A 25,821-nucleotide genomic window follows, 5' to 3' on the forward strand; every position below is an offset into this window, starting at 1 on the left:
TTAACCTCTGTGTTCGTTATTGAATGAAGCTTGTGCAGTCGGGATGACCCGACTGAACGAATATCACTTCCGCTCGATCCGTCTTCGTACGCTGGTTCACGGCAGTCCATTTCCTGTCCCGTGCTAGTGCGGAACGAAGACTGCACTACGTCTGCCGCAAACACATGGAACGCCTGTGAACTAGTCCTGCGCGAAGCCTGCACCAAGTAAAACAAACAACGACGTGCATGCACCTCGATGTTGCACTAGTGCAGTGCATCTTGAATGGTTTACAGAAGTGCGGACGAATCGAGTGTACTTCAAGCAACACTAGTTCGCTCTTTGCTTTTGAGCAAATATTACGTGCCAAAAGCCTTGTGTCATTCCAAAGTACGCTTCGGATCAGTTGACATTTCGAATGGCACAGAAATGTTCATGATGGTTGTAGGCATACCCTGCAAGTCAAAGGTTTCTGCACCAGAACCAATAACCGCTTGACCTGAATACAGGGACTTTCTATTCTAGAATAGTGGGCATCACAAGTAACTCTCTAATTGACTCTGACAATGGCAAATCCTGTACTACCTCCCTATCCCTGCCAATTTTTCGGAAAAGAAGCGACCATTACACTCTGCACCCAAGTGTACGCACAGTGTTTCCCACAATACTCTTAAGTCATACCGAAACAGCGTCACCGGACTGAGGCGTGTGCTTCCGTTGTTCTTCCATTGTACAGGTAGGCGTACCAATATTTAAAAGTTCGAATACGAATCGAATAAGCTTTGCTATTCAATTTTATTCCATTCGAGAATTTCATTACATCGCCACAGTCGAGGTAAGTAAGCTGACATTGAAAAACGCTGTGAAGCTTTTACCCCCCATCCCACTGTAGCGTGACATCCTCCTGAACGATTCTTGGTACCCTGCATTGAAAGCTGTTTCTCTTCGTCTCTCCTGCGCCAAAGTGAAAAAAAAAAACAGTCTTCAATTCTCTAGACAATGAATAGCTCTAGAACATGTTTCATGCATGCACCAATATGAGCCTGACCCAGGTATATATGCGCGCCTTATTTTGCTTACAGATACAATGTTACGGACGAGCTTTTATCCGTATTGCTATATACAACACGAGTGTGAACACTGGCTCGTCTCAACTACCCACCCTTCAAAGAGAACGTTTATCCTGGGATCCGCAAAATCCCTATCTCCATATACACGCCTTAAAGGGACATGAAGGAAAATATTTAGTCGATATAAATCGATAGACTATTCGTCTAGAAGCCTATCGTCGTTTTCTGTGTGCCAGTATATCACATTGTTGCGTAGAAAATTGCCGCCGAAGGTACTGCTGCTTCTGCTTGATTTAAACCAGTCACGCTAAAGGCAGAAGAGTTGACGTAATCTCCCCGTGACCTCACTCTATACCGCTCTTTGTGAATCAGCTGGTACTGACGTCACATTTGAGGTATTGTCCCGAACAGGTGGCGCCACTTTTATTCTACATTTTTGTCACTTTCTCGTGTATACAAAAGAATGTTATCGCCACGAATGACGAATTAGTTATTGCAGAAGCCTAATCTTTCAATCTAGCACGATTTACTATTTTCCTTAAGTGCCCATCCAAGAACATTATGTGAAAATATCCGAACTTCGAATAGGAATCTGAATCGCATGCTCGAATATGATATCAGCGTGTGCGTCATTCGCACCAATGCCCTTCACAGCTGCAGCTTGTCACACCCACGTGGAGTAGACCCTGGCCAAAAGAAGCCGCAATAAAGTTTTATCACAACGCTGACTTCCACGAATCTCGCCTCAGACTGGCCTTTACTTTTTCCTGGCCATAAAGATGGTCTTCGCTTTCTAAAGCTTATATATATGATTATATGTCCTTAGGCCATGTTCAGTCGAAGACGAGAGAGAGAGAGAGAAACGAGAAGGAAAGGTAGCGAGGTTAACCAAGGACGTGCCCGGTTGGCTAACCTACGCTTGGGGAGAGTCGAAGACGATGGTACTGAACGTGTCATAAGGACGAACAATTATCTGTACCGTATAGTTAACTTTTCGAGGAAAACGCTGTTTGATGCATTGAAGCACAAAGTTAACTAGAACGTCCATGCATTTCGTCGGACACTTTGAAAATTAATAACTCGAAACTGGTTCAGTCCTGAGAATTCGTTCCAAGTGGATACGCCTTGCGAACTCAGCGGCTATAATTCGTAGATTGAAAGATGTGCCATAAAATAAATAATTAAACAGTTAAATAGCGTAATTATGTTAATCATTCAATTAGGCGTTTTGATTTCTCGTGGAAGCAATGACCGGCTTATCGAGTAGTTTAGATCAAGGATTACAATTGTGCTATCTGCCACAGGCAATTTTTTTTTAATTTGTTGCAGCTAAAATGAAACACCCTGTATATATGTCCTCACAGTCATAAGTCATGTGTTGAGGCAACGACAACAACAGCACAATAGCAGCAACAACAAACGGTAGTAATAGCGCGGACGCGGTAAAAGAAACGAAACATATACTTCACGTCTTAGTATTGCGTCCGGCCATCAAGTTACGCGGTCCGATTTCTCTTTAACTGAATCGAAGCTGTTGAACCTCACGAACCGTAGTACAATACCTTGCTTATCTAATGTATGCGTCGGTCAAGGGCAACTATAGTGAAAGAAGAGGTTAAGGAAAGCGGGATCAGCATCAGCATCAAGCAAGGCCAGGCCTAGGTGGTCGAGGGGTCAGCGGCGCTGCAGCCTTCTGCGGCCCAGGCCGCCCGTCCGGGGCCTCCAGACCGGACACCCCCGCCGCCTCGAGAGCGGTAAGTGGCCGAAGCGCAAATGCGTTCACTTCTCACTTAGCTCGAGCCCCGTCCAGGCCCGTAGTCACGCCTGCCTCTCGGCTATCTCGCCAACGTGCAGTCCGAGAGGCGAAACATCGGATACCCGTGAAACAGTGTTGCGCGACGTGCTCGATCCAACGCAACTCGCAGAACCGGTCGAGATTTACTGGAACCCTTCATTTCCTCGTCTTGCGGAGGTGTGACGGATAAGCTGTCTGTGTTGACCGTTCTTTGTGTATTGCCTACGCATCAGACTCAACTGAACAAGCTGCGTTGTCTTCGTGGCGTAGCGGTGTCGCGAATTGTGTCCCTGAAAGATGACGCGAGTGTGAGCTTGATGCTATGCGCGGAGTTCGGTGCAGACCTTCATGTCCACGGCGCGCATGCCGTTATCTCAGTTTATCCCAGCGATTTGCCGGAAGCTACGCACGAAAATATTCCCACAACTCTTTTCTTTGTGGGTGCATTAACATTAGATTTCCGGCCAAGTGAATGGTTGCTTCATGTTTTCACTGAGGCCCGAACCGTGGCATCGTGTTGTCCGTGAGTCACGATTCTTTAGAGAACTTCCGTGAAGGCAGGATGGACACAGTGCCCATTATTCCACTGTAACGCCTGTAAGCTGCCGTACATCTGCGCGAGTGCAGCTCGCCCGTTGAGGTTGTGGGACCGGGGAGGAAATATAGTGAAATTTGGTAACAACACAGAGCCGCGTCACAGGCATTGCTTTTACAAGGATGTCTTGTTCTGCATCGCCATTCGCCGTGGTGACGTGGTGGCTTTGGTGTTGCGCTGCTAAGCGCGATAGGCGTGGGATGTAATCCCGGCCGCGCCGGCATCATTTCTGTCGGGGCGAAATGCAAAAATGTTCATGTACCTTTGCATTGGGTGCACGTTATAGAACCCCAGGTGGTCAAAATTAATCCGGAGTCTCCCGCTACGGCGTGCCTCATAATCATATATCGTGGTTTTGGCACGCATAAACCCCAAATTTTTCATTTCAATTTCTGCACAGCCTGCAACCCCACTCTAATGACGCACGAATGCAAGTTACGTTATTTCAAAGGTCTGAAACGTAGACGCTATCACAGTTTTTTTTTTTCGTAAGTGTTTCAATTAACGCGCGCCTTTCACGTTACGAGCCTCGCACGATATTGACAGTATAGCTCTAGTCGCCGCAAGAACTTACCCGAAGTGGTGCATGTCGTGCGGATGAAGCCGTATCTGTCGAACTAAGTTTCGTTTGTTCTTTTCTGTTGTTTTTGTGGTTTTGTGTTGTGTGTCTTACTCTGTGCCATTTGTACACCGCCCTCATATGCGCATCGGGACGATGCTTCCTTTGGAGGGACGCAAATGCCGCGCCTGTACTCTGATGAAGATCGAGGAGGACTATACGAGCAGGCATGCGCGTTTCTATCAAGGCGCGGCGAAGAAGAAGTCGCAGTAGTGCGCTGTATTAAAAAGGCGACCTGCTGCTATCCCTCTTGATCAGGGCTGTGCGACCTCTGTTTTTGACGTTGCGAAAATATTTTAGCTTGCGGCATAGTTCAAGTGATCAATTATTTTATGGCCATTCAATCCTTTCAACCAGCTTTGGTTGAACAAAAGTTAACGACGTAATGAGCGTCAGAACTAACCTGAGTTGGAGTTGAGTCTTCCATGTAGCGTGGGAGTCGTTTGTCGATTACGGAGGACTTTGTCCAACGTTTCCCGTCTGACGTGCCCTAGCAGAGGGTCCACAGCAGTGTTGCCAATTTTTATAACGCAGCTCTTTGGCGCCCGTTCATGCGGCGAGCGTCGGCGTTGTCACTCATAACCGAGCAAACGAGCACAGCGAAAGATGAGAGCGAACGCGGCGCGAAGCGAAGGATGAAGAAAGTGGCGAGAGCGAATAGGCGTGAGGAGGCAAGCGGAAGTTCAGTGGAACCATGAGGCGGAAAGCGGAGGAGGGTATGGCGAAAGCGTGAGAAGAAAAGCGTAGTGCAGCGACGATGGCTACGAGGTGGCGCCACAGTAGCGCGCGTCGTCGGCGAGGCCTCTCATTGGCGGCTGCTGTGAATCGCGCCCACGCGTCACCCACGCGCTGGCTCTCGCGATCTCCAGATTAGCCGAGGCAGTCGCGCCACACTTCTCTCCGTTTGCAACGGACCGCACGAGACCGATTGTGCGCGCCAGCCAATATATCGCGAAATGAAAACACGTATAGAGCGGCGCTCACATTTCGCATTAAGGAGTATAGTAATCGTCTGTTAATTTTTTAGCGGGTCGCTAGAGTGAAATAAGTCGCTAAATTTTTATGCATTGTCGGTAAAATTGTCTTTAAATATTTGAGGGAACTTTAAGTAACGTAGGCGCTTTGGAACACTATACTATAGGCTAATGTGGCGTAAATAATCTGCCGACACGTTTCACGTTTGTCTAATATCATGCAGCTTAGGAATAAGCAGTGAATTAACCAGCAAAATGTATAGGAATTTTGCTTTACTGGTATACTTACATAACGAAGGACAATGACAGCGAAAATTCTGCGTTTACTTTCAGACTGTGAGGTTGCATATGCAGCACAATTCTAATGAACACGAGTTATTTGGTGTTCCCAGCACGAAAAGTCACTTGGTCCACATTACCCCTGCAAAATTTTCTACTTGGCGCGCCTGGAAGCAGAGCTAAATTCTGCGACACACGCTTGGCGGCATGTTAATACTGGCGATGACAATTGCATTTCATGTATACAGGTCAGATACTGCGTTTCCACCCGTTGATATAGATGAAAGCTCCGTGCGATGCTGATTTGTCCAAAAGCAATGAGAAAAAGAAGCAGTCTGTTCAGACTAGCGTGAACGAGCATAGCCGTTCCAATATCTACGCCTTTCTAAAGTCGACCTGTTTTATTGTTCAGCTACTGCGTTCTAAATCTCACTACGAAGTTTATTGTAATAGTTTTTTGCCAAACGTATTACCGCTACACTGGCAAATGTTCGCCAATCAAATGAATTTAGTGAATGGGCTGAACTCGCAGCGTTATATGACCCATTGGAATTGCTATTGCAAGGAATTTTGAGGGAAAAAATCCAGTTTGCCAGCGCAATGTGAATCCTGTGAGGGCCACCGTGCTGTGAAGCACAGATTGAATTATATCATCGATGCGAACTCAACCGTTCTTTCACCATGGTAACAGAGCCCACACATCGTATAACCAATTTCGGCCACTTAAATGTAGCTTCTTAATAACGAAGTGCGTTCTATAGAAAGCGATTTTCGAAACTTTCCCGATTTCGAAGTCGCTTAAATGTCGCCGGCTGCTCTGTTACATCGATAAAAAAAGGTGCTGGTCACTTAAACTTTTGTCGTTAGACGGACAAAGAAGTTGCTAAATATCTGTCGACAAATCACTATAGCAACACCGGCCAACGCAGCTTGTCGAACCGCTTCAGAACGGTTCCTCCAATAAGTTCCCGGTTCGAGTTCAGTTCCAAGATGGCGGAAAATATCTGTTCATCTCCGGTTTTCAGTTCAGCGCCAGTTCGGTTTGACACCGCGAGGCAAATACATTATGTCTACATGCCGCACCTGAGCGACTAATGGGATACCATTATGAGGATTATTAGAATTACACTGTCTGGAGAATAGGCTCACGTTAAACTCATCCGAAGGCACATGACATGTGCTGGTGTAAGGTGCTGGTGTAAGGATTTAGTCAGCCATCTGGCTGACTAACGTTTTCACCGAAGGGACTATAATGATTTCGCATTTTCCGCCCGTAAGCAGTCCTAAATGTCTCGGCCGAATTTTTTTTTAATTTTTTCAGTAAGGGCAACCATGCAACCAGCGGTAAGCGGAAATCTACCCTGTCGAAATCCAACATGACGTGGCAATGCGAGCTTAACTTTCTTAAGGTAATGAGTGATACATACTACAAATAATTTCTCAACAAGCTTACTAAAGAAATGATCATGGTGATTGGCCTATAGTTATTGATGACTGTTTTATCACCTTTTCTTTATATATAGCTATGACCATGCTTTTCTTCATTTTAGTAGGAAAAATGCAGTGCTTCAATATTAGGTTTACAATGTGGGCAAAAATAGGCGCTATGACATCAACAATGGCCTTTATGTAACAAGCGGAAATATTGTCAGGACCGGGGTCAGTCGATTTAACATTCATGATAATATTGCGCACCTAGCTGGATGTAGTGGGAAAAGGATAAATTGCACAGACACTTAAGACGGCTCACGTGTGGGAATGCGAATGCATCATAGTCCCTTTGGTGAAATGTTTGGTGAAATCAAAAGGCGTCTCAACGCGCTCGCTTGCCCGCGAGGAGTTCGTAACTCGAAGGACCGCTCAGCGGCGTTCAATTGGAAATTAATGCTTTTACAGCGAAGCTGTTAGCCTGAAATGTAGACATCGTCACTCATTTCCGTCACGATATGGACTGTGGAAGTCAAACAAAAGAGCTCACTTGAGACGACAACGCCGCCCTTCGCGGAAACGCTATTTAACGCGAAGGCCCATCTCACTGTCAAGCTGATCTTCGCGAAAAGCCCCATCATTCTTGCAAGGAGGCAACGGCAAGACTTTCCGTGGGAACGGATCAAAGTTGAGGTTCCCAAGTCGCCAAGCGGTTGCCCGTATGTGGGGGCGGTTCCACAACCTTGGAGGCCTAATCCAGCGGAACGGTGCAACGTCAGGGGTGGGATTTTGCGAACGTTTCGGCGATTGTGATTGGACGAGAACAACAACAGTCAATTCCCCTACGAGAGAAAGGGGGAAAATGGAGGGCTTAAAAAGCGTACCTTCAGTTCTGTAAGGGTGTTCGTTCGTGCTCGCACACTGAAAACTCTCAAAATGTAGATGCTGTAAATAAACCACTTTTTGTAACTCTTGGACGTCGCCCCGGACCTCTTGATCACCCGGCACCATGGTACATCACCAGCTACGTAAACCCGTAATGACCGCTCAGACACGAGTCGCATGGTGGTTGACTGCGGTGAAATGGAACCGTCAGCCAACGTCAAACCAAACACCATATACAGCTTCGCTGTAAAAGCGTATCGTCTGCTAAAGCGCGCTCGCGCGCTTTAGCAGACGATAGGAAGAAGCCCTACCTCCAAGCCCCTGTGCGCCTGCGCCGCTTAGCTTCAATGCGCGGCCGCGCCGTGCGCGCTGGTGCTCCGCGGAGCGTGACCACGCGGCGCCGTGTCCGTACTAAGAATGGACGACCCTGTACGTGTGCACACAATGTATCTGTCTTTGATGCGCGGGCGCTCTGCCCGTTGCGTCTGTCGCACAGCGTGTGCTGCGACCGTAATCGACATTATGACAAACGCTGTCGAAATAAAAGTATTACATCGGAAGTTTGTGGTTGTCTAACGTCGCTTGAAGCTGTGGTGCTTCTTTAAAATCAGTTGCCTTACGCCGGCAACAGCTTCGCTGTACATCCAATTTCACAGGGTGAAATGGGGGTGGAGTCTCTCTTTTTTTTTTTTTTAAGCGAAGCTTTCTATGTCTCACTGATTCGTCCGTGCGCGCCGAAAACGCACTGCAGGAAAGCCAACTTACACAATAGAACTATCTGCGCATCTGAGCACACAATATAACAACGGCTGCACATCTGTGCACACAATATAACAATAGCGCATAGCGCATGACATACGTATCGTAGAACACTACAGTTTACATTCGCAGTTATACCAATAAGAACAATGGGAACTGCAACGCCACGCTACCCAGACGAACTGTATATATCTGCATTGCATTACGCGTGTCCCGCAATGCATTCCCGGCCGTCACCTTTGGTGGGCCGCGGGTGCAGCGCACGGCGGAAGAGGCTGCCGTACGCGAACGTAAGCGCGAGCGCGATCGTGCCCGTAAGGCCGATCCCGTCTATCGGCAACGGCAGAGCCTTTGACCGTCTACCTCAGCGATCACAAGGCAATACTGTGCAAGTGTGGAGTCGTTCGTGAAAGTGTTAGTGTGTGCATGTAATCAATGGCTACATGATCTAAAATAAAGGCTAAACAACTTAACGAAATGTGTCTTCATTCAACTTCAACATTCAGAAAATACAATCCTAAACAAGCAATCAAATCACATATGCATCGCATCGGGTCGCTCAGCATTTCTTGGGTTCGTTGCGTGGTCGTTGGCTTTGGACTTTGATTCAGTTTGCATGGGAGAAAGCTTCGCGTCCAACCATCTTTTTTTGAAAAAAGGGCCTTTGATTTTTTTTTTATTTTATACTCATTCTATACACTCGTGACGTACCGCCACCACCTCCCCATTGGCTGCGCCGTCACGTGCCCAATGACGCACGCACTAGGCCACACCTTTAGTCAGCCAGAACGTTGGCGCCGACGAGGCGTCGGGACAGCGTGCTCGTCTCGCACCTCGGAAGCCCGGGTTCGATTCCAACCCGGAGCGAGATTTACCAAATTTTATTTTCAGAGCCATTGGTTTAATTGGTTTGCAGGAAACTCCCCGAGAAATTTGACAGCAATCCGAGCATTTTTTTACGTGCTTTTACTCTTCGGGCCTAAGGAAATTTTTGGTACGACTCGTTGCGACTCGCTGCGACTCGGTACGACTCGCTGCCTCATGGGACATATTGCCACGCGCTTGTGCCACTTGCTCCCAGAAGAAGACGAGGACGGTCTTGTTCACGAGCTAGCGCCTTGTCTTTTGTCGGTGCTGCGCGGCCCCTTCAACGACTCGGGCTTACTTTAATGGCCTCTTTTAGTAGCCACCTGTCTATTAAACGTGACAATATCATGCTTTCGCATTAAAAAGACCGTGCTGACGGCCAGTGTTATCAATGCGCTGATGGCCTGGAGTTGCTGGTAGACTAGAAAAAAAGTCAAATGTCATCAGAGGTGTTAAAAGCATATCGCTCGTGACAAATTTCAATAATGCCGCTTATAGTTATTTTATTTAGAAGCGAACTTAGCATGCGCCACTGCTTTCCTGTGTTCCCGTTCTGACACATTAGATGGTCATAGTAATCCCGTTTTGGTATTTTTAATACAGCTGTCATTGTATTGCAGTATTTGTTGACTTGTTCTTTGAACGACAGCTTGAATTAGTGTGTTATTTTTTTTCGGGGGGGGGGGGGGGGGGTGTTCATATAAGTTGTCTTTGAGTAGGCGATAGTAGGGAAGGTTAGTCAAGTTGGTTTGTACGTTCATACTCTACAAAGAAAAGCGCTAACGGTAACGAGGATAAAGACATAAGGTAAGTTCAACCACCCGAGCGATCGCTGAACTAACCTTATTTCTTCGTCCTTATCTGTGCTACCACTGTTGTTTGTGAACTGTGAATTGAGTGGTCGTGATGTCAGCCATGGGCTCACGGTAGATTAGCTTTTTTTTTTTTTCGGCAAGAAACAGAAGTTGATGAGCACACTGAATCGCATATGAGAGAAGAAAACTCTCGGTAGGCAAATTCCGGATCTGTGAAGAAATTGACACGGGACCAGTCGATCTTACTAATTCATTCAATAAATCAGTGTTTTTCTTGTTTTTTTTTCATACACTGACTAGGAAAATCGATTATTAGAAGGTGATCGAGCTATAATGCGACGAAATCAAAGTGCCACCGGGAAGTGGTCAGTCATATTTGCACGGGCAGTAAAAGTTTCAGGAGGAGTAAGTAGGTTCGTTAAAGCATGGTCAATTAAAGCACCAGAGGAGTTACCAACACAGCGAGTTGGTTCGTTCACTAAATGTTTGAGACCATATCCAAGCAAAATATTCTTATATTCGTTAGCGCCCGAGCATGCGTCATCCATGATGTTGATATTTATATGTCTCCTACACCAGGCAAGTTTTTCGATTCGCCTGAGAGCGTGTGAAGGTGTTAATCAGAGCACCGAGAGTAATGGAACGTTGGTAATGGAAGAGCTAGGTGAGCGATATATATGCAACCAAATTCTTTTTGTATGGTTCTTTTGTATGGCAGTTAAAGTCATGATTATCGATTTCAATCCAAACCGCTTCACATTGAGGTACATCAATAACCAGGTCTGTTCTGCGTTTGTAGCTAATGTTGTTTAAAATAACTATCGCTGGCTTACCGTGACAAGAGGACGCACGGTGGTGGTATCCTGCATTATAGTTTGAAAAGCAAGATAAATTCTCGTAATCAGTGAGCCAAGTTACGGACACACTGATGAATATAAAGGGGAAGCGAAGCGAGCATAAAGGGACCTGGAAATGAGCGAAATGCCTGCGGAGACTGCACCCAATTAAGCGGATGACGGAACGATAAGCGTGAGATGATAAGGACGGAAGGTGGTTGGTATCGATGTAAGGCATGGTAGTGGTACATGGGGATGGTGATAACGATTAGTTTGAAGAAATGGTTAGGTCTGTTTCGTCTCGAACTCGATAGACACGGCCTGTCAGATGTTTTGCCGGCCTTGATTTGGCAGTCATCGAACCATCGAAATCGCTTTCTTTTTTTTTCCCCCTCTCTGTGTTCAATTTCAAAGCCATTGCAAAGATATTTTTATTATGTTCGGTGAAGTGATGGTTTATGCGTAGACGGGCCTAATAACCTCGCTTCCTGATAAACTAATATCTTTGGTCTGAAGCCGTCTCTCTCTCGCTCTAATCACAAATTCAGCCTTTTTTGTTCGTGAGCAAAATCGTGCTATCAAGTTCCTTTTTTTTTTTTTAAGTCGAGCTCGAAGGAAAGCGATGGACTATGTCTACGTCCGTGTCTGAAATATGCCATTGAAGTTTCTCGTCGATAGCCTGCATTATTATGGCAGTTTTCATTTTCACCCTGAGTGCACGAAACACCCTTGATTTCTAAATTACCTTTACGAGAATATTGTTCCATTTCAACGAATAATTCAAGTTCAGAATTCCGGGCAGTCCAAGTCCTGTTTATTCCAATCGATTCTTCTTGCTCAGTCCTCGGTTTCTCCGCTGCTTCATTTTAAAAACACATCCGAGGACACCTAAGCCCTTCTTTTGAGTTGTGAATGCGAAAGCATTAATGTACAATTGAAAGCCTCTGCGCGGTCCTTCGAGTTTGGGAACTCCTCGCGGGCAAGCGATCACGTTGAGACGATGAGGCCGACGCCACCTAGAATAGCACAAGGCCTGTGCACTCTGCTTTATGACGTCATGCTACTATGCCCGAAATTTCCACTGCCAAGCTTGGCGTGACGAAAGCGGTGACGTCGAAATCCCCGCTGCTTACTCGGGAGCATACCCAATAGATTCTGTGGCAGCCAGGTAGCATGTCGTCATGAATTGGAGTGCTCAGGCCTTGTGCTATCTAGGTGGTATTGACTTGGCAATGGGAATGTCGGTCCAAGTATAGCATGATGTCATAAAGGAGAGTGCGCAGGCCTGCTATATCGGAGGCGCTGGTTTAGGTCAGTGGGTAAGACACTCGCCTTCAGAGTTTGGGTTGTAGGTTCGAAACTCACTACCGCCAACGTTTTTCCTTTCGAATTTGTTCTGTTTATTTTTTTATGCATGAATTTCTTTCTAGCGATTACCGAGGCGAATTTTACCACAGGCGTGAGCTTGCGTGGGCAAGGAACGCGCGGATAACACAGTTGTCCGAAAGCGAGGGTGACGTGGCCACCACATTCACAGTCTACCACATTCATACCTATTAGGCGCTGTTGCGTTGGCCTCCAGACTTGTGAAGTGCATCCTTTGTTAAAGTGAACCTTTTATTCGCGACTATCACAACAACGTGGAGCGCGGTCACAGGTTGTACCCGAGCGTTCCTCTCTTTGCAGGCGACTGTCTTCTGGGTGGCCGAGGAGTGCACGATGGCATTTGCGTCGTCTCGTGCGTGCGCCGAGAGCCGTTTCATCCTGGCGTCGCGTAACGTGCTGACGATGCTGCGTCGGAGACATACGTGCTACGATGCCACCGCTGCGAACAGGCCCTTTCTGGACGTGGTCGACTGGAGGCGAATGGTACGGGTCGATCGCGCTCACGGCTAGCGCAGGCGGGGCCTCGAGGGGTGACGCCGGCGCGGCAGCCGCAAACAGGGCCCGCCGCCACGCCAGGCGCCTGTAAGCGCCGACTGCGTCGCGCCGAGCTACGAGAAGCGCCGCGGTGCTGCGCAGAATGCGCAAGAGGTGACCATGAGTGAAGCGTTCTCTAAGGATCCGCCACCGGGCGGAGGCACTGGCTCCCGGGGGCAACCGCCACCCGGCGTGCCAGTGCCGGAACAGCCCGAAGACAACCGAGAACCACCGCTTCAGCAGACTTCCTCTGAAGCAACGAATGGAAGAGTTGCCGATCAAGAGGATAATCAAGAAGCGGCGTCATCGACCGAGCAGCGGCCGCAGCCTGATGTCGTCCAGTTCACCAGGCGTTTCGACGACTACCGGGTGGAGCAACACCTGTCGCGCGACGATGTGGTCGACAGGGACGGCCGCCGGCCCATCAGGTCCGCCAGCCTCGGCATGGGCACTGTGTCCATCATACGGTACACCATGTCCAGAACGGTGCCCTCGCAGGTGGAGCCCGGAGACTTGCCGGTGATGGGCTCTGATGCAGCGGGAGAAGTTTCCACGGGTGGTGGGCGTGCGACCGACGCCGCTACCACGAGCACCGGTGGCGCGTCCACGGGCCCGCGACCGCAGCACGTCAACATCGTGGTCATGCTCAACCCGACCACCTCCGGCGCTGGGAAGAGCAAGTCCGGCACCTCCACACAGTCGTCGCCAAGAAAATTTACAATTCCTGTGCCGCGCACAAAATCTTCGTTCGAAGTCGGCTCTGCGGACAGGAGCAAGAAGCCCGAGCTCAATAGCAGCGGGGGCGCCAGGAGGTCCCGCTCTGTCAACCTCGAACACATCAAGGAACAGGACGTCGCTGAGCTCGTGCGCTTTCTGAACGCCGCGTTTGCGGCGCAGAGAACGGACTCGACAACAATGCTCTCTCCATCCACGTCTTCCCTGGCCAGTGGTCGAGGAACCATTCGGTTTGACGCAGACGACGGAACCGGCGGCCGGCCACCGATGCCAAAGCCCGACACACGTGAGGAAGCCGTCCAGGCGGAGCAGCCACCAAAGCCCGTACGTGCGACCGGCTCGCAGACGGAAGGATCAGTACCGGGTGGAGCTATTTTGGAAATGCCCCAGCAACTGGCAGGCGAAATGGCGAGAGGTCGAACTGAGAGGCTCTACTTGCTGAGCGAAGAGCAGGTCAGGCAAGCGTTTGGCAGTGATGACGTAATTGTGCGGTTCCCTCACATGGACGTGCCACTGCGGCGAGCGAGCTCCGATCGCGGAAGGGGAGGTACAGGTTCAACGGAAGACAGCGGAGGCAAAGCAGAGATACCCAGCTGGCTGCAAGAGTTCTTCACCAAACGTGACGGCACTGTGGCCGCTAAGTCTCGCCGCTCCCTGGATGAGCAAGGTCCAGTGGCCGCGATCATCGAGGAAGCAGAAATATCTCAAACAGTAGGAGTCGAATCGTATCAACCAAAATTTACAGAAAGCGCCCTCGTCGAGGTTCAGGAGGAAGCACCCGACAGTACCGTACTTATGGAGCGGGCAACGCCGCTGGAGATGCAGCTATCGCCAGCGGAAATCGGTAAAGAAAAGAAAGAGTCACCTGGAGGTCCTTTTCAGGGAACTTGGGAGCCAGAAATTGAAGACACAAAGAAGTTGACCGACAAAAAACTGGAAGAACAACGACCGCGAGATGACGCGTCGGTGATTGACGCTGTCGGGAGAGAAGCTAAGACAATGCCTGATTCGGCGCAAAAACCGGCCGAAGTGCCCCATGTTGAAGCGAGGGTCTGGACAGCTGATGCTGAAGCAGTACTCGAGGAGTCGGCTTCGGAGGAGGATGAAGTTCTTGAACCTGAGGTAAAGAAGGGAATGCGTAGGCGCCCAAAGAAAGCATCAAAAGCTATGGCTCTTGTAGTTTTACGTACGCCTGACGACACAGCATCGAGCCCACGGGATGCTGTAGACGTTACTATGAAGGACAGCTTGGAGAAACAGCCTGCGATTGAAGGAACTATTGCTCCGCCACTTCCACAGCAAGAATACCCGGTAATCGCTTATCATGCGCCTAAGTCCACAGAATTGGCAGCAGAGAAGCCCGACGTGGAGCCTACTGACAGAAAGAAGCGTGAGGAAAAGCCGCTGCCAGAATCAGCAAGGGCTGATGCAACAGCAGCTGCAATGGGAGCTCCCGAAGAAACATGCACAGAAATTATAGAATACAATATTGCTGAAGAAACTGCTACAGAGAAATTGGACGTGGCAGAAACCGTTGAAAAAATATCAGGAGAAGCCCGCCAAGAATTTACGGAAGGATTCCCGATACAGAGGCTAGAAGGAACCCAGCATGAACTCACACCGGCTGATGTGTGGCCAGAGTACGGCAAAGAAGCGAGGGCGGAGGAAGGTGACCAAGAGTCCGCTCCTCCAAAGCCAATGCCAACGGAGGCGGCTTTAAGTGGAGAGGTGCCAGCCATAACAGAAGTACCGACGGAGCGCCAACCACCTGCGATTGAGCTCGTCCCACTAGAAGAGGTACCTGCCGTTGAGTGGAAGCCTAGCGCCGAGGAGCTTTTGCCCCTAGTGGCTCCTCCAAAAGTTAAAGCCGCAGAACGTCAGGTTCCAGAAGTAGCACCGTTAGAAAAGCCGTTAGCAGAACATTTACCTTCGCTCGAGCTTGTCTCAACGGAAGAAGTTCCACAGATTGAGTGGAAACCAGCGAGTGTCGAGCAACTTTCAGAAATTTGTCCACCGAAGTTTGTGGAAGAAGAAGCGCGAGCAGCTCTGGAGACTCCAATTACACTAAAAGAGGTCGAACCAATGCTTACAATTCGGCGCACGACTTCGGAAGAACCACCGCAGCTCGAGGGAGTGTCAGGCACTGCTGAAATGTCGGAGTTTTCCGGATGTCCTACGATGGAGTTTCTGCTCGCACAAATCCCAGGCTTGGAGAAGGCTCCAGTTCGCCAAGCACTATCCGGCGAATTTATTACGTCTGAGGGAACGCCGTCGATAGAATATCTACCACTTTACCCGAAAGCTACACAGCTAACAGGTGAAACCCTCGAAAGAGCTCCTCCAAAGCGTAAAAGATCAGCTCAGTTTGCTGGATCGGAAGAAACGCCATCAATTGAATGGAAAGCTAGCTTCGCAGAGCCCCCAGACTCCTTGGCGCCGGAGTGGTTGCTGCCAGAACAAGGACCTAACCGAGTCTCAATCACCAGGAAGCCTCAACCGAGGAGAAAAACGTCCGGCGACCTGTTTGGTTCCGAAAAGACGCCATCGATAGAATGGAAGACGAGCCTTGGAGAATCGTCAGACACCAGAGCTTCGTCCAGGGGACCGCCGGAGGCCGCAGGTCAAATGATTCCGGCGGTTCAAACACACCCTGTACGATCTGTAGCGTCAGGCGAGCTCATAGAATCTAAAACATTATCGCTTGAATGGAGCGCTGGCGCAGAGGCACCGTCAGGGCATCTGCCGTCAGAGGTAACCGACGCAGAGCAGAGATTACGAGATCGTGAAGCAAGGGAAGCTTTAGTGTCCGAAGAAACGGCATCGATTGAATGGAAACCAAGTGGTAAAAAGGAAACTGAGTCCCTTACTGACAAATGGGCAACTCTAAGGGCACCCAATCAAGTCATTGCAGCTACTGAATATGTTCCACAGGAAGTACCGTCGCCTGAGTTCAGTGAACATCGATTACCGATTGAGTCAGATCAATGTATAAAAGAATCATCGTCAGAAGCGCATGTTATTCCGTCTTATGAAAAGATTGACATCAAGCAAGAAGCGCCAGGAGGGCTTATTGAACTTCAACAAATATCTTCTTCTGAATGGAAGCCTGATATTGAAGAACATTCAGCACTTGTTGCCCTTCTAGATACAGAAAAAGGATCACCTAAACTCGGTTCATATGATGCATTTGAATGCGAGAAGTCATCTACAACAGAGCCGGAACTGAAAACAAGTGAGTTACCACAACTAACGCAACTCACAATTATGCAGCCCCAGACTGAAGAGTACAGAAAAAGCGCATTAAGTGAGCAAGAATCATCAGTAGAAGTGTCCTCGATTAATACTTTTCCAGACACACAACCACAGATTGCGGCGCTCAGCATCACTACAGCTGAACCAAAAGAGGTGGTACCACTTGCCATGGCCACCGCGGTTGAAGAGCCCCTCATTAGGCCAATATTAGAAGAGGGCCTTCAAAGAAAAGAAGTACAGCCAGAAAGGTTAGGAGGCCCATTCCTCGTACCAGAAGAGCAAGAGGTGAAACTGGTCGTGCCACTTGAAGAAACTCGTGAACTCGTCTCTGAAACATCGGAGCAGGTAAAAGTTACCGCAGCAGCAACGGCGCCAGTTGATGAAATATCCCCGATTCAAGTGAGACCGGGCGAGGAGCGCCCTCCAGAAAAGGCACTACAAGAAATCTCAGAGACATCGTCCTTGCAGCCTTGCACCGCTGCCCGATCGTCTGAGTTACCCGCTATTGAGTTCAAGCCAGAAAGGAAGCCATCTCTAGATAAAGCAGTACCACCAAGAGGCTTACCAGAACCTTCTCTCGAACCGCAAGCATCAACGCCACAATCAATAGGAAGGCTTGTTCAAGGAATGCATGAGCGACGTGCCGAAGAAACAGTTGAAGAAGGAGAAGTTTTAGCTATCACCGCGGCCCCATATCTTGAACTACCTTCCATTGAGCCAGAAGAAAAGAAACGCCCTCCCAAAAAGCCATCGGAAACGCCAGTAGCACCTTTTATTGTGCCAAAAGCAGAAAAGGCGGAGCTATTCGGGTTTGCTGAAGAATCAAGGCGGGAAGAAAGGCTGGCGTCTGAGACAACATCATTCCGGCCAGCTGGTGAACTATCCGCGATTCAGCAAATCGCACAAGAAGAGCGCCCTATGGAGAAGAAAATAACACCCGAAATATTGAAAGGACCATTCTTCGAGGGCGCCTTTGCCGAAGCAGCAGCAGAGGAAATAATGCCAGGTCTGAAAATAGCACCGGCTTCTTCCGCTCTAGCTAGTGTACAGCTGATATCATGCAAGGACGAAGAGGTAATGGTCGAGAAGCTTGCTCTTCCCGAGGCAGAGGAGCAGAAGGCCCTTATTGAAACACTTACCGATGGAAAAGTGTCAGTTACTGAGACGTCGCCCGTATCCGTCTCTGGGCCGATCGACAAGTTTGTGCGTAGCGAAACGGAAGAGGAGCAATTCGAACAGCTTGCTCTTCCCGAGGTGCACGAACAGGGCGCCGTTGCCGAAGCACTCGTAGAGCAAAAAGAACCCGTTAGCAGAATGGCAGTGGGTAACACTGAAGAGGCGTTTGAGCCGTTGGCGCACAGTGAAATGGAAGCAGTGCAAGACGTCGCAGTTATTCTTCCCGAGGTGCAGGAACAAGAACCCTTACCTCGAGCGACCACAGAGGAAAACGTTTCAGTCATAGAAACGGCACCAGTCTTGAGTGAAGATACGGTCCAGCGGCCGGAGATCATGAAAGAAGTGACGGGCGAAGAACTTGGTTTTCTGGAAATAAAGAAACAGGAAGCCTTTATGGAAGAAACTGCCGAGAAAATACCACCGCTTAAACTATCCCCGGGATTAGCTGATGTGACAGAGGTTCCGATGACATACAAGGCCAAAGAGCAGCCACCTGTCGCAGAAGTCATACTTCTAGAAGAGCAGCCAGGCATAGTCCTCGCTGAAGCATCTGTCGAGGAAGGAGCTCCATATGTTGAAATTCCACCGACATTCGCTGTACCCGCATTGAAGCCGCCACCACTTAAGGAAGAGGAGCCGGTCGAGGAGCTCCTCCTCCCAGAGGTGCAGGAACAAGAAGCTCTATCCGAAGCAACTGCAAAAGAGGCAAGTTTTATTGTAGAAACGGCCGCGGCATTTTCTCAAGTGAAGGCAGAGCCAACAACTCACAGAGGAGAGGAGGAGACGCTCGTCGAAGAACTTATTTCAGAGGTGCAAGAACAGGATGCACTTACCGGAATATCGGCAAAAGATAGGCTGCCAGAAGCTGCAATTGCACCTTTAGCCACTGAGAAAGCAGCTGAGCCGTCACTGCCCAACCAAGTGGAAGATGCGAAAGGTATCGAAACTGTTCTACCCGATGTGGAGGAACAAAAGCGTCTAACTGAAGTACTCCCGACAGAAAGTGTGCCGACTGTAGGAATGACACCAGTATCCGCTATAGCTGCGACCGAGCCGCAGGTTGGCAAGACAAAAGAAGAGCTGGCCGAAGAACTTTTCCCAGAGGTACTAGAAGAGGAAGCCATCAAAGAGACACCCGTCGAGGAAGGAGTACCCCTGCATGAACATGTGTATGTATCACCTGAATTGGTGGTCGAGCCGGCGCCACGAAAAGAACATAAAGAACCTCTGATCGAAGAAGTCCTTCTTCCAGAAGTCCAGATAATGAAGGTGCTGCCGGCAGAAATGGCGCAAAAGCGTATTTTTCCGGAGAAAATGGCACCGGTAGCAGCTCTGCCGACTTCGAAACTGGTGACAGACAAGAAAGACACTCTAATGAAAGAGCTATCTCAGTTTGGGGAGCAAGTAACGTCTACCGAAGCAGCCACACAAGCAGTGCGTTCCACAGTAACATTAGCGCCAGCACCAATTGAAAGTGCGGTCGGCCTAACAGCAAGCACTGAGAAAGAAAAAGCTCCCATAGAAGAAATTGTCCTTCCAGAAGTTCAGGGGGAGGTGACCCTGGTTCAAACACAAGACCAGAAAAAAACTTTAGTTGCTGCAGCGTCGACTGCGTCTAGCGAGGTGAAGGTTAAGCCGTTGGCATCCAAGGAAGTCGAAAAGGCACTGTTAAAAGACATATTTCCTGAAGTTCAAGAACAAGAACCTCTACCAGAAGCAATGGCAGAGGAAATAGTCCCAGTTAAAGAACCAGCCCCAGTGTCCGCGAAAGCTGCCCTTGAGCGGCTGGTACAGGATGAAAAAGTCGAGGCGATTCCCGAAGAACTTGTTCTTCCCGAAGTGCATGAACAGGACGCACTTGAGGTTGTCCCTGCCGAGGAAAAGCTGCCACTCGAGCCATCACGAAAAAAGTTGATTCTGGAAGTGCAGGAACAGATATCCCTGCCTGAAGCAATCGCAGAAAAGGGATTAGCAGTTACTGAAGCAGCACCGGTATCTATCGAAGGTCTCCTCGTGCCGATAGAGCGCCAAGAAATGATGGAGGCGGCCACAGAAGAAATGGTCCTTCCAACGGCTCAAGAACACAAAGTTGTTCCCGAAAAAGCCCCAGAGAAGGAAGTGGCCGTTATTTCACTTGAGCCGGTATCTAATGCGATGGTAGCAGAACTGCTTGAGCAGAACCAAGGAGAGGAGGCCATAGGCGAACAACTCGGCCTTCCCGAGGTTCAGGAAAAGGAAGCACTTGCAGAAGAGGTCGTCGTGAAAGAAGCACCTTTTGTTGAAGTGACACAAGTTCCTTCGGTACCGAGAGCCTCTGAAGCGCCAGCCATGCCAGCACCTCAAGAGGAAATTGAACAGGTACCAGACCTTGTAATTCTGGAGGTGCAAGAACAGGGATTCCTGCCAGAAGCAATCACAGAGAAGGAATTGGTTGTTACTGAAGCAGCACCGTTATCTATTGAAGGTGTCATCGAGCCGATAGTGCGCGAAGAAATGATGGAGGCGGCCACTAAAGAAATGGTCCTTCCAACGGTGCAAGAACAGGAAGCCGTTCCCGAAAAACTGCCAGAGGCGGAAGTGGCCGTTATTTCAATTGAACCGGTACCTACTGCGATGGTGGCAGAACTGCTTGAGCAGAAGCAAGGACAGGAGGCCATAGGCGAAGAACTCGGCCTTCCCGAGGTTCAGGAAAAGGAAGCACTTGCAGAAGAGGTCGTCGTGAAAGAACCACCTTTTCCTGAACTGACACAAGTTCCTTCGGTACCACTAACCGCTGAAGCGCCACTCATGCAAGCACCGCAAGAGAAAATTGAACGGGTGCCAGACCTTGTAATTCTGGAGGTGCAAGAACAGGGATTCCTGCCAGAGATAATCACAGAGAAGGAATTAGTTGTTACTGAAGCAGCACCGATATCTATTGAAGGTGTCATCGAGCCGATAGTGCACGAAGAAATGATGGAGGCGGCCACAGAAGAAATGGTCCTTCCAACGTTGCAAGAACAGCAAGCCGTTCCCGAAAAACTGCCAGAGATGGAAGTGGCCCTTATTTCACTTGAGCCGGTATCTAATGCGATGGTGGCAGAACTGCTTGAGCAGAAGGAAGGACAGGGGGCCATAGGCGAAGAACTCGCCCTTCCCGAGGTTCAGGAAAAAGAAGCACTTGCACAGGAGGTCGTCGTGAAAGAAGCACCTTTTGTTGAAGTGACACAAGTTCCTTCGGTACCGAAAGCCTCTGAAGCGCCAGCCATGCAAGCACCTCAAGAGGAAATTGAACAGGTACCAGACCTTGTAATTCTGGAGGTGCAAGAACAGGGATTCCTGCCAGAAGCAATCACAGAGAAAGAATTAATTGTTACTGAAGCAGCACCGTTATCTATTCAAGGTGTCATCGAGCCGATAGTGCGCGAAGAAATGATGGAGGCGGCCACTAAAGAAATGGTCCTTCCAACGTTGCAAGAACAGGAAGCCGTTCCCGAAAAACTGCCAGAGGCGGAAGTGGCCGTTATTTCAATTGAACCGGTACCTACTGCGATGGTGGCAGAACTGCTTGAGCAGAACCAAGGAGAGGAGGCCATAGGCGAACAACTCGGCCTTCCCAAGGTTCAAGAAAAGGAAGCACTTGCAGAAGAGGTCGTCGTGAAAGAAGCACCTTTTGTTGAAGTGACACAAGTTCCTTCGGTACCGAGAGCCTCTAAAGCGCCAGCCATGCCAGCACCTCAAGAGAAAATTGAACAGGTACCAGACCTTGTAATTCTGGAGGTACAAGAACAGGGATTCCTGCCAGAAGCAATCACAGAGAAGGAATTAGTTGTTACTGAGGCAGCACCCTTATCTATTGAAGGTGTCATCGAGCCGATAGTGCGCGAGGAAATGGTGGTGTCGGCCACAGAAGAAATCGTCCTTCCAACGTTGCAAGAACAGGAAGCCGTTCCCGAAAAACTGCCAGAGACGGAAGTGACCGTTAGTTCAATTGAACCGGTACCTACTGCGATGGTGGCAGAACTGCTTGAGCAGAAGCAAGGACAGGAGGCCATAGGCGAAGAACTCGGCCTTCCCGAGGTTCAGGAAAAGGAAGCACTTGCAGAAGAGGTCGTCGTGAAAGAACCACCTTTTGTTGAACTGACACAAGTTCCTTCGGTACCACTAACCGCTGAAGCGCCACTCATGCAAGCACCACAAGAGGAAATTGAACGGGTGCCAGACTTTGTAATTCTGGAGGTGCAAGAACAGGGATTCCTGCCAGAGATAATCACAGAGAAGGAATTAGTTGTAACTGAAGCAGCACCGATATCTATTGAAGGTGTCATCGAGCCGATAGTGCACGAAGAAATGATGCAGGCGGCCACAGAAGAAATGGTCCTTCCAACGTTGCAAGAACAGCAAGCCGTTCCAGAAAAACTGCCAGAGACGGAAGTGGCCGTTATGTCATTTGAGCCGGTATCTAATGCGATGGTGGCAGAACTGCTTGAGCAGAAGGAAGGACAGGGGGCCATAGGCGCAGAACTCGCCCTTCCCGAGGTTCAGGAAAAAGAAGCACTTGCACAGGAGGTCGTCGTGAAAGAAGCACCTTTCGTTGAAGTGACACAAGTTCCTTCGGTACCGAGAGCCTCTGAAGCGCCAGCCATGCCAGCACCTCAAGAGGAAATTGAACAGGTACCAGACCTTGTAATTCTGGAGGTGCAAGAACAGGGATTCCTGCCAGAAGCAATCACAGAGAAGGAATTAATTGTTACTGAAGCAGCACCGTTATCTATTGAAGGTGTCATCGAGCCGATAGTGCGCGAAGAAATGATGGAGGCGGCCACTAAAGAAATGGTCCTTCCAACGTTGCAAGAACAGGAAGCCGTTCCCGAAAAACTGCCAGAGACGGAAGTGGCCGTTATTTCAATTGAACCGGTACCTACTGCGATGGTCGCAGAACTGCTTGAGCAGAACCAAGGAGAGGAGGCCATAGGCGAACAACTCGGCCTTCCCGAGGTTCAGGAAAAGGAAGCACTTGCAGAAGAGGTCGTCGTGAAAGAAGCACCTTTTGTTGAAGTGACACAAGTTCCTTCGGTACCGAGAGCCTCAAAAGCGCCAGCCATGCCAGCACCTCAAGAGGAAATTGAACAGGTACCAGACATTGTAATTCTGGAGGGGCAAGAACAGGGATTCCTGCCAGAAGCAATCACAGAGAAGGAATTAGTTGTTACTGAGGCAGCACCCTTATCTATTGAAGGTGTCATCGAGCCGATAGTGCGCGAGGAAATGGTGGTGTCGGCCACAGAAGAAATGGTCCTTCCAACGTTGCAAGAACAGGAAGCCGTTCCCGAAAAACTGCCAGAGACGGAAGTGACTGTTATTTCAATTGAACCGGTACCTACTGCGATGGTGGCAGAACTGCTTGAGCAGAAGCAAGGACAGGAGGCCATAGGCGAAGAACTCGGCCTTCCCGAGGTTCAGGAAAAGGAAGCACTTGCAGAAGAGGTCGTCGTGAAAGAACCACCTTTTGTTGAACTGACACAAGTTCCTTCGGTACCACTAACCGCTGAAGCGCCACTCATGCAAGCACCACAAGAGGAAATTGAACGGGTGCCAGACCTTGTAATTCTGGAGGTGCAAGAACAGGGATTCCTGCCAGAGATAATCACAGAGAAGGAATTAGTTGTTACTGAAGCCGCGCCCTTATCTATTGAAGGTGTCATCGAGCCGATAGTACGCGAAGAAATGATGGAGGCGGCCACAGAAGAAATGGTCCTACCAACGTTGCAAGAACAGGAAGCCGTTCCCGAAAAAGTGCCAGAGACGGAAGTGGCCGTTATTTCAATTGAACCGGTACCTACTGCGATGGTGGCAGAACTGCTTGAGCAGAAGCAAGGACAGGAGGCCATAGGGGAAGAACTCGGCCTTCCCGAGGTTCAGGAAAAGGAAGCACTTGCACAGGAGGTCGTCGTGAAAGAAGCACCTTTTGTTGAAGTGACACAAGTTCCTTCGGTACCGAGAGCCTCTGAAGCGCCAGCCATGCCAGCACCTCAAGAGGAAATTGAACAGGTACCAGACCTTGTAATTCTGGAGGTGCAAGAACAGGGATTCCTGCCAGAAGCAATCACAGAGAAGGAATTAATTGTTACTGAAGCAGCACCGTTATCTATTGAAGGTGTCATCGAGCCGATAGTGCGCGAGGAAATGATGGAGGCGGCCACAGAACAACGTCTACTTCCAATGGCGAAGGAACAGGAAGTCCACACTGAACCTCTTCTAGAGGAAGAAGTGGTGGTTGTCAAAACTGCTCCATTATTTACTGCAGCAGCAGCTGAAGTTCGGGCACGAAAAGAAGCAGAAGAGTCCATTATTGGAGAACTCCCCCTTCCCGAGGTGCAGGAACAGGAAGCCCTGACCGAGGCCCCCGCAGATGCAGCCCCATTTATGGCGGTGGTATCTGCAGAAAAGATAGAGCCGATGACGCTCAAGAAAACAGTAGAGGCGCCGGTAGAACTTCAACTTCCAGAAGTGCAGGAACAGGAAGCCGTTACTGAAGCGTTTACAGAGGGAAAAGTGTCGGTAACAGAAATGGCACCTTTGTGCACAGCAGCGGTGGCTGAGCTGCTCGCACACAAGAAAGAAGAAGTAGCGATCGGCGAAGAGCTTGTCCTCCCCGAGGTGCAAGAAAAGGAAGCATTGACGGAAGCACCCATTGAGGAAAGCTTGCTTGCTGAACCGTCACTTGTGGAACCCGGTGTTACGGTTCAACCAACGGTCCGCAAGGCTAAAGTTTCACTGATCCAAGATGTCATCCATCCAAAAGACAGGGTTGAAGACGTTCTCGGAGAAGCACTTGCAGAAAAAATTTCATTGCAGAAAATGTCACTAATATGCGCTGTACCAACACCGCAACCAGTGTCACGAAAGACGGAAGCGCCAGCCAAAGAACACTTCCATCCTGAATTTCAGGAACAGGTAACAATTACCACAGCACGCGTGGAGAAAGCAGTTCCAGCTATTGATATGGTACCTCCATTCACTGAATCGGGCATCGAGCGAATATCCAGCACTGAACAGACGCCAGTAGAAGACATTGTACTGCCCCAGGTACTTGAAGAAGCTGCCATACGCGAAGCAGCTGCAGAAAAAATTGTTTCTGATGCCGAAGCAGCACGCATAATCACAGCACCGCTGGTGCTACTGGGGTTAGAAAAAGAAAAGGCGCCCGTAGAAGAGTTCGTCCTTCCTGAAATGCATGAACAAAAATCTTTTGTGGAAGCACACGCTCAAGAAAGATTGAGGGTAGCGGATTAACGTCAGGTATGGAAAAGCCACAGGAAACAGCCCCGTCAGATTTGGACTTCCGTCCAACAGAACAAGAAGGGCTCACGCAAGGCATAACACTCCTTGAGGCTCGGGCTCAAGTAAGTTCTCCCGAAACACCTGAAGAGGTTAGGGTTCCGGCAGTCACGATGGTACCCCTGCATGAGCATGGCCTTGTTCACCTGATACCAATAGAGGAGAAACGCTCTTTGTCAGAAGAATCGATCGTGCCGGAGTACCTCGTGGTACCGCCTACCTTTCCTAGTGAAGAACCTAGTGAAGGTTTCACTCCTCCAGAGCTCTCCGAGGACGTTTCTTCTAAGAAAGTGCTCACGGCAGCAGCGCCCGTTGTCAGGACCATGACAATGCCTGCAGCTGCTTTCACACAGATTACGTCTGCACTACAGAGAACTCCGCTTAATGAGCCTCGGGACACGGCAAGACTGACCACTGAACTAACACCGCCTGGAGGAGGAGGAGTCGACAGCAGTGCGTCTGCAAAAGCCCAATTCCATCCAGAAGGAGCCGAGGCAATTAGGCTCATACAAACAAA

General features: G+C 49.3%; 1 protein-coding gene across 1 annotated transcript in view; it reads left to right on the forward strand.

Moving 5' to 3' along the window:
- The window catches only part of LOC119446194 (titin-like), a 34,062-nt gene extending 8,493 nt beyond the window's left edge, over positions 1-25,569 (forward strand). Inside the window, exons 4-8 of the mRNA XM_037710555.2 lie at positions 12,824-20,448; positions 21,826-22,178; positions 22,638-22,743; positions 23,203-23,450; positions 23,910-25,569. Coding sequence (XP_037566483.2) covers positions 12,824-20,448; positions 21,826-22,178; positions 22,638-22,743; positions 23,203-23,450; positions 23,910-25,259 — 9,682 coding nt within the window. The 3' untranslated portion in view covers positions 25,260-25,569. The remainder of the gene's footprint in view (positions 1-12,823; positions 20,449-21,825; positions 22,179-22,637; positions 22,744-23,202; positions 23,451-23,909) is intronic.
- Positions 25,570-25,821: the final 252 nt, after the last annotated feature.

This window comes from Dermacentor silvarum, chromosome 3 (assembly GCF_013339745.2).
Source record: "Dermacentor silvarum isolate Dsil-2018 chromosome 3, BIME_Dsil_1.4, whole genome shotgun sequence".
Classification (NCBI taxonomy): domain Eukaryota; kingdom Metazoa; phylum Arthropoda; class Arachnida; order Ixodida; family Ixodidae; genus Dermacentor; species Dermacentor silvarum.